Source organism: Punica granatum, unplaced genomic scaffold, assembly GCF_007655135.1.
Source record: "Punica granatum isolate Tunisia-2019 unplaced genomic scaffold, ASM765513v2 Contig00025, whole genome shotgun sequence".
Lineage (NCBI taxonomy): Eukaryota > Viridiplantae > Streptophyta > Magnoliopsida > Myrtales > Lythraceae > Punica > Punica granatum.
The window spans coordinates 2,708-12,168 of NW_022204043.1; the positions used below are offsets into that span (position 1 = coordinate 2,708).

The following is a 9,461-nucleotide window of genomic DNA, read 5'->3' on the forward strand; positions in this document are numbered from 1 at the left end:
CACGTTTTTTATTTAATTGTGTAGAAGTAGGTGCATATCTATAAGTCCTTTACCATCGACAAGCTCTCCAAAGACGTTGGAAATTCATTATAGAGTCACCGACTAGAGCACTTAAGAAGCTCCCATGTCAATTGCTTCCATATTCTTCTAATTAGACCCACTGCAACTCTCATATATAACTAAATAGCTTCAATTTTAATGTGATTATTTCTTAATAGTAGTCGTACATTCTTGACTGATAGTATCTCGACCTTTAACTATCAGAACCTTATAAATATCAGTCGTTTTGCATGGGGACCAATGGTTTGAGTTCCAAGATTTTCGCGCTATGATGGATGCTTTTTTTTTTTGGAAAAAGGTCAAATTTGGTCTTCAACCTTTAGCTCTTTTTCTATTTTAGTCCTAAACCTTTTCTTTGGCTAGATTTCGTCCTCAATCTTTTTCGCGCAGTATGAGTTTAGTCCTTCCGTCAAAAATTCCATCCATTTTCCCTTACATGTATATTCATCAAATGAGAGTGAGCGACAAATCACTCATACTCTAAAACGGTTGTTATAGAACAAATCCGATTCTTTTTTTAATCAGATCCGTAAACTAGACTAAGATATTTTCAGTTCTTTTAGGATTCCAGCCATCGCTTCTATTTCATCATCTCACGCACCGACATATGGCTGGAATCCTAAAAGAATCGAAAATATCTTAATTCAGTTTACGGGTCTGACTAAAAAAGAATCGGATTTGCTCTATAACAATCGGTTTAGAGTAGTAGTGATCTGTCGCGCACGTGGTGCACTCTCATTTGAAGAATATACATATCAGGGAAAATGGACGGAATTTTGGACGGAAGGACTAAACTCATACCATGCGAAAAAGATTGAGGACGAAATCCGGCCAAGAAAATATTTCGGACTAAGATAGAAAAATAACTAATGACCAAATTTGACCTTTTCCTTATCTTTTTTTTTTTGTGGGGCCGGGGGGGTGGTGGGTGAGGGGTTGAAGACTGAAGAGGATGATGGATGACATAGCATGCATGGGATGTGATGACTGCATGACATGGCTCAAATGATCCCATCCCCACATGCATACGTGGCGGGGTTGGCACCGCACCCCACCCGCCACTATAAATAGTCTCCTTCAACCTGCCGACCTCCTCCTCTCCGAACTCGAGAAAAAATACACACAGAGCGAAGCAGCTCGAAGAGAGAGAGAGGGAGAAATTCTAGAGAGAGAAAGCTCTGAAAACTTCCCCAAAATCTCCGTTCCGGAAGCTAAATTCGTTCCTATTCCCGAGCTTGTGGCTTCCTCTCCTCTCTCTCTCTCTCTCTCTCTCTCTCTCTCTCTCTCTCTCTCTATCCTCCTCCGGTTTGAATCATTCTAGCTCCCTCCTTCAGATCATACCCAGTTGCGGCTCTGCTTTTCTCCCCGAAAACCTAGCATTTACTTCATTGTAAGTATCACCATTATCTTACTTTCCTTATTCTTCCCTGCGCCATTGCCATCTATTTTATTGTCTGGATGTTCACCGCCATTTGGGCCCGCTGTTTTGTTGATTTTACGGTAAGAAATGGGAAGAATCGAATGATTGTTGGGGAGGGTTTTTTTCGGCTTGCGGATGAATGTAGAGGGCGGTGTAGATGTAGGTGATGCAAATGGGAAGAGATTTGTCGGGCATATGGTGTACTGAAAATTTCCTTTCCGGTCTCTGGTTTCGAAGAATGTTCGCCTCTGAGCTGTGGGTCGATGGGTCATTGTGCTGCAACCATTGCTGGTAGTTTGTGCTTTTTGTTAATTCACGTTATATTCGATGCTAATTGCTCCGATTATGTTTGTATTTGAAAATGAATGCTGCTCTGCTGGAATTAGGATTAGCAGCTTGCCCCAAAGAAAATATGCAGGAGAAAGTGAATTAGGGAAATAAACATGGGTTGTAAGATAAATCCGTTGGCTCTAACCCGGCCATCAATGTCCTTTATGGGCCAAATTCTGTAATGACTTGATATGAGAACTCAACAAGTATTTCATTAGTGAAAAAAGGCTTTGTCTCATGTACTTTATGTTTTACCTACTGTGGTAATTAATGTTGCTTTCGTTCTGTTCGTATAAGTTAATTAGATCGATCTGGTGGTTGAGCCGGGGAAGTCGTCATGATAATAAGTACTATTTTCTCTGAACATGATATTTTTCTTTCTTGGACTTTTTCTTTGAATTCCTCTCGATAATGTGGGAGCCTGGAAATCTTGCTGAGTTTTGGTCCCACGTACAATGCAGAAACTTTTTTGCTAAACTATTATTTATGCTTTAAAAGCTGAAGATATCTGCTGGGGTGTCTCTTTTTTATTTAGAGTCAATATGTGAACCTATTCTCTCTTCAACGTTATTGCAGGTTCTACACAGCCATGGTTTTCTGGGTTTTTGGCTACGGTTCACTGGTGTGGAACCCAGGATTCGAGTATGATGACAAAGTAATTGGGTTTGTTAAGAACTACAAGCGCGTATTTGATCTTGGTGAGTTTTCTTTTGGTACAAGATACTGTATCACTTCTTTTTGGAAATGGTGGGCATTTTTATATAAATCTTTAGTTTAACTTACATTAATTTTGTTTGTCCCAGCATGCATTGACCATAGAGGTACGCCTGAGCACCCTGCTAGAACTTGCACTCTGGAAGAAAATGAAGGAGCAATCTGCGTAAGCATAACGTTTCTCATTCTCATTTACAATGCTTACGATGCATAGCAGTCTTATAGCGGTCTTAAAATTTCTTCAAGAGCTTCATAATTTCCGTATTTACTTGCATAGGACTAAGAGTTCATATTCAACCATTTAGTCTTTGGTAAATTTTGTGGATGACAGTTTCTACCCATGTTTTCTAACTCAGCCTCTTTTGCCACCCTTTTTGCATTGCAGTGGGGAGTTGCTTATTGTGTACGTGGGGGCCCTGAAAGGGAAAAGGCAGCAATGGAGGTATGGATCTTCGACATCCCATTTGATTTAATTGAGAAATACTAGCAATCTTGTCATTCTTTGCGAATTCATTAGAAAATGCATCAGCATATGTGCTTCTCTTTGATAATACAGATGCATTTTGTATACGGAGAAAAGAAATGCTCTTAAACATTCGTATTTTAATTGTGGATGAACTAAAGCTCCATACTGTGCATATTCATTATTGCGGGGGGGGGGGGGGGGGGGGGGGGGGGGGGAGTTTACCTCAAAATTCACACGTTCTGTTTTGCTGGCTTGAGATCATGTTATCCCTTAAGGCAGATTTTTACTCTGCTCAGACGCTGTTCTTTTACTTGATCTCAGTATCTGGAGCGGAGGGAATGTGAATATGACAAGAAGTCTCTTGTAGACTTCTATAAGGAGGAGGATCACTCACAGCCTGCTTTGACTGGAGTTATAGCGTAAGACACCTTTATTCTTATCAAAATCTTGCACTACCTTATCTTTAACCTGAATAGCTCTTTCAAGTCTGCAGTTTATGCTGCCTGTAACACAATGCTGATGGTACGATATTGCCATGCTGATGGTACGATATTGCCAAGCTGATATATCTATTGTTTGCAGATTTACGTCCACCCCGGATAAATTTTCAAACAGGTACTATTTGGGGCCTGCACCGCTGGAAGATATGGCCAGGTAACAGAGGGATCATCTACTGCGTCAGACCTCGCCAATTTGTTCCTTGCTTAAAATCGATTTTCACAATTTTTATGTTGCTTGTTCAGGCAAATAGCAACTGCTTTTGGACCTTGTGGAAACAATCGAGATTATCTTTTCCTGCTAGAGAAAGCCATGTTTGACCTAGGTAAGTTCTTTCAACTGAAGCAATCTAGCAGGAGTTACCTTAAGTTGCAAGGTCTTGGGTCTAAGTAGGTTGTGCTTTCTCAATCGGGACACAATTTCACTGTAGACACATGATGCAATTACAGGTGTGCTGGAATTTGGAGAAGTTATTTACATAGCCAAAACAAAAGAAAAAAACATAGTAAAAAAGGTTCCTGAAACCTGTTGCCTATATTTCCATCTGAGAGAAAATCCTTGTGGACTTAATACCATATTCCTGCAAAGTATCGAACTGAGTTGCTTGGCCCGTTCTCCACATAAAATGGAAAATTCACCCGACATTATAACTGGAAAAGTTTCATTTTCCCCTTTTTTTAATTAATTTTAGGAATATAACATGCCGGATCACTTTTTGTAAAATAGATTGGGTTATGAGAAGTGTCTTGTTTAGTGCGATTCTTCTCCTACTTTGATTGAGTTTCAATGGGTCAAATGAACTGCTGGAAAGGACAACTCTGCAGAGCCAAAGCTTCTGCTTCCTTTTGTTTTAAGTGTTTGTACGTTTCCTCCTTGGCTTCATAATTGAGAAACTAATGGGTAACTTTTGTACCAGGTCACGAGGATGACTATGTGATCGAGCTAGCAGATGAAGTGCGAAAGGAACTTGAAATTATCGGGAAGCGGGAAAAGAAGTTGATCTCGCCCCACAAAATCCCGCCAAAAGCTGTCCACATCCCATCCCTCCAGAGACGTCCCCTTCAAGAAGCCATAGTCATGGATTCCTCATGAAAGGCAATAAACCCGCCTAAAGAGAGGGCTCTTTAACTGAAGTTAATGCCCGCGTGCAGGAGCATCGGCGCGCATTCAATTTCTCGAGTAGTATCAGTAACCTCATTCCTTGTTCGCAATTAACCTATCGTAGCTTTCCATTGTTTTATTTAGTACTTTAGCCATTGTTAAGTTCGGGCTTCAGCTGCGCATGGAAGTAGTAGTCCATAGCCGAGAGGACTGACTATATAACTGGGAGACGATAGTGAAAACTAATGATAAAATTGTAGCAGTTGCCTTTGGAGCTTAAATGAAGTTTATTTTAGTAGTAAAGGAGAGGAATAACATATCAGCTCTCACCCAAACTTTTTTACTTGATTTTTCATTTCTATTAGTTATGTTATGATTCTGCCTTTACATTTGGTACACTGAAATGTCTTGGTATGTAATGAATCGACGCGGTTAGAATGTTTGGTTCACTGAACCGTATTGGTACATAATAAATCGACACGATTAGAATTGTCGGGAATATTACGAGCCTTGCCGAGATGGCAGAGCTCTCCAGCTATGGCTGACGGTTTGACTGGTGATAAGTCCGGGGCTGGTCTTGCCTTGGACATGTGAGCCCGTGATTGCCCTGGGGGTGTAAATGAGATGAGATGATTTGCAAAAGGTTCGGGCACAGTTCGATGAGAACTTGCATTCGGCTCGATCTTATTGAGCTCGAGCCCCGGCTCAGCTCGCCAATCAAACGAGCCGAGTCAAGCTCAGTGGTATTCGATTTGATTGGCTCGCGTGCTTAAACCAGTTTTATTATTATTATTATTATTTGAATTTGATGATTAGCAACTCGTATCAAGTTCCAATCAGTATCGTTGGATTATACTTTTGTAGTATATTGTTGTTGTATAGTTTAGTTTACCATCATTGATTCTGTAACAAGTCCAAACGAGCCCAAACTCAAGCCTGAACCGGAGTCCAAACTTTTTTACTGTACTTGGCTCGTCAACCAAGCCGAGCCCGAATCTGAACCTTCTATTTATTTGATGAACCGAGCTCGAGCTCGGATGTTTAGGCTCGACCAAGTTCAAGTCTAGGCTCACATTGACGAGCCAAACTTGAGCCTCATAAATTGGGGTTCGGTTCGACTTGTTTACACCCCTAATTGCCCCTTGGTCGGAGCACAGGCAAGGGCATGGTGGTGCAAATCCAATCTGAGGAGTCCAAAGGCCACACTGCCCTTGGAAGTTCGAAACTTCCCCAAATAAACAAGTTTTGTCCAAGATAATCTATTGAAAGTATTTCGCAACTAGAGTAAGTTGATGTTCGATATGATTTAGGTATACTTGGTAGTTCCACAAAAGTTAAGATTACATCCTCGTCATGGGCCGAGAAGGGGGGGATCATTGGTACAAGTAGCTGGTGATATAGTTCAGCTTTTCCTATATTGTGAGCAAAATCTGCTTTCAATATCTATTCCGTCTCATGTCCCTATGACCAGGAATTAACATGCTTCCTCACAAAAAATCAAGAGCTTATAAAAAAAAAAGACGCACATTTAATTCCTCTTCCTCTCTTTCTTATATTGTCCACAAAGTAATAAATAAAAGCTTCTTGCACTTTTTTTGGGGATGAATGAATTACAATTTACAAATTTAATATATAGTCACATACAACCCTTCATCTGAAATAAGGACATTTAGGCTCCTCTATTTACTGACATGGATTTCCACGTCAGCCTCTGTTATTAATTGAGTAAAATAAGCCCCTCTATTTGCAGGATCTGATTGTATTTCCAAAATCATCTGCTTCATGTCATCGAAGACTAATTTTCAATTTTTGACTCATTGAAGAACCTAATTCCTTCCAATCCACTCCTCTCCCAAAGACCTTCCCCCCCCAATTCCACCGATCACATTGTTCTCAACTTACTATCTATGACTGTTGCAATAAAAGAAAATCTATCCTAGACAAGTTGTTCAATTTCATCTCTTACGATTCCGGTTTGTCATCTTAGTAATTTGATTTACAATTTTTTTCAAAATTTTCCTAATTTTTTGGATAACTTAATTCTCAAGTATATTGGTTGGATTATATAGATTATTTTGATGCTGAGATTGATTGAAGTCTCTAGATGTTACGTGTAGATAAGTTTTTAAAGTAAACTGCAATAAAATGAATAAGAACAAGGAGAAGAGAGCAAAGGATTTCCAGGAAAGAAAATAGTTTTTGCCATGGAGAAAAGTAAAAATAATACATTATATCAAGAATTTAAATATTTAAATGTAAGAAATTACAAAAAAAAATCATAAAAGTCTAGAAAGAAAACGAAAAAACAAAAAAAAATTACAAGACCATAGCAAAAGAAACAATAGAAAATTCAGAAAATGAAAAAAATACAATAGAATAAAAAATTTTAAAATGCAATTGGAAAATGAAATAAAAGGAAGGAATGTAAAGAATAAAAATTTGAGAATGAAAATGTTAAAAAGCTTTGAGAAATTTCAACTACTTGGGACGTGTCAAAAATTTGGAGTGAGCTAATATATATAACTTAAAAAAAGTGGAAAACTTTGCAAGGTAAAAATTTATAATTAAATAAAATGAGTAAAAAATTGGAGAAAAAATGTTCATTCTCTGGTGTTTCTTGAATTTCTCTAAACTTATATATCGTTCTGATTTACCATATGCAATTTATTTCTCCGCTCAACGCCCTCTCAATCTCCTCATCTTTGTCCACCGATCTTTACTTCATCTCATCTCTCTTCTTGGTGGAAAGAGAGGAGGAGGGCAAGAGGCGATGGGTAGAGAATGAAGCGGAAGCCGGAAAGGTGAATCATGACAGGCCTTTTTTTTTGTTATTTAATTTGTTTGTCTATAAATTTGTTTATTTTTAATCTTTCAATTTTCTTTTTCATTTTAATTTTAATTTTTATGAATTTTTCAATATTGTTTTTATTGATATTTTATTTTAAGTTTTAAAATTTTCCCTTTTTAAATTTTAAATTTTTTGAATTTTATCATATTTCTAGTTGGCATTTAAATTTTTTAATTTTATATCTTTCAGAAACTTATTTTAATTATTATTTTATTTTTAATTATTTTGGATTATTTTGGTTTTATTTTTTTATTATCTATCTAAATTCGACTAATTACCAAGTTTAAACTCCAAAAATATTTCTATTCTATGCCCTAAGGGCATATGATAAGCAAACTCAAATTACCAATTTTTAAATCCAAATTATTAATGCCAAGATTCTTTTATTTTTTGTGCCTAATTTACCATTATTCTATCTTACCTAATTAATTTTAATTTCCTTTTAACATATAATCCCTATCATTTTTAATAGCATTTAACCTATATATATATATATATTTTCATATATATTTTGGGTGAATTCATATATATATATATATATTCAAAGTCATACATATTATATATGTTTCTATATATATATATGCACTATATTTTATATGTTTCTATAATCATGATTTGAAATCTGTTTCTTTATTTCTTCAATTTATTGCATCGATAAATTCTAGAACATAATTAAAATGACCATGTAGGCTGTAGCTACTAGAAAGTTCCTGCAAAAGATGACGTCGTTTTGCTACGTTTCATTTTTGGAAGATCGATGCACGAGAGATTGACAACTAGTTTGTTATTATATCTATACTGCATAAAAAAGGTCAAGAAAGCTTTTGGTCTAACATTTGTTTTCCAAAAAAAGCCCATAGTGCCCAAATATTAGTTAATCGAGCCATTAATTGGAGGTTAAAATGGTAAATTCAATTAAAAAACTTACACTCTACTTCTTCCCTTCCCCCTTTCACTTCCTCGCCCTTCTCAACTGTATTTTCCCTCTCCCGCCCCACGTTCCCTTTTTCTTTTTTGCATTTTTGATTGAAAATGAATTAATATAATTTTTCAATTAATGTGAAGATGAATCAATGTAATTTTCATACAACATAATATTAAGTTAGGTCCCATCCAATAAAAATTATTAAATCATGAATAGGACTGTATATGAGTCAATCTAATTTTGCACATAGTGTATAATTCATTGTTTTAATCTTAAAATTCAGCATGTAGGGTGGGTTCTTTTCCTAGTATATATATATTAGATTGAATCATACTTAAACTAAGAACAATGGATACTATCTATATCAAAAGCTAAGGGGGCGTTTGGTTTCAGAGTTAAAGTAATTTTGATTTTGATTGTGGAAAAAGACAAATGAGATGGTATTATAAATTTGACTTGGGAAACGTGTGTTTTTGTTATTTAGTGGGTAGAGTTAAAATCAAAATCATGATTCTAAAATTATTTTATGAAACCAAACAAGCCCTAAGTCATTTCCATGCATAGCACAAACTTGCCTCTAGTTTAGACCATCTCCAATGGGAGGGACTCCACGAGTCTCTAAAGTGGGTTCGATCTCGTTACATAGGCGCCACATAGATGAGAGGCATCCCTAAGAAAAAGAGAAACTTGGAACTCCGACGCTCGTCTCTAATCGAGTCTCTATTATAATCCCACAATTTTAATTAAAAAAAAAGGGAAAGTAGCTGTCGCGTGAAGCCTGCGGCTGCCATGCAGCAACCACGAATTGATCTCGCTGCAGAGAGACTCGTCTCTCAAATGAGAGACTTATTGGGCTTCTCCCAGCTGTAGAGATGCCTGTCGAGTCTTGTTCCACGCCACGTGGGCGTGAGAGAGGCAACAAAGCTTGCCGCTAGAGGTAGTCTTATATATAAATCAAGAAATTGATATGAAATATATCTTTATCCATGCCTAACTATTAATATCTATATATACTTATATATATATATATATAGCTAAAGGAGGGCGACTTTCCTTTATCCACGTGTCATTTAATAAAAATTTCTAATAAAATATTATA

At 36.8% G+C, this 9,461-nt stretch overlaps 1 protein-coding gene across 1 annotated transcript; it reads left to right on the forward strand.

Annotated features, from left to right (window-relative positions):
• The first annotated feature begins 1,141 nt into the window (after positions 1-1,141).
• On the forward strand, positions 1,142-4,985 carry LOC116189833 (gamma-glutamylcyclotransferase 2-1-like). The gene is made up of 8 exons (XM_031519571.1): positions 1,142-1,450; positions 2,387-2,508; positions 2,614-2,690; positions 2,910-2,966; positions 3,312-3,409; positions 3,573-3,644; positions 3,734-3,813; positions 4,405-4,985. The coding sequence occupies exons 2-8, from the start codon at positions 2,400-2,402 to the stop codon at positions 4,578-4,580; spliced, it is 669 nt and encodes a 222-aa protein (XP_031375431.1). The 5' UTR covers positions 1,142-1,450; positions 2,387-2,399; the 3' UTR covers positions 4,581-4,985.
• The last annotated feature ends 4,476 nt before the right edge of the window (positions 4,986-9,461 follow it).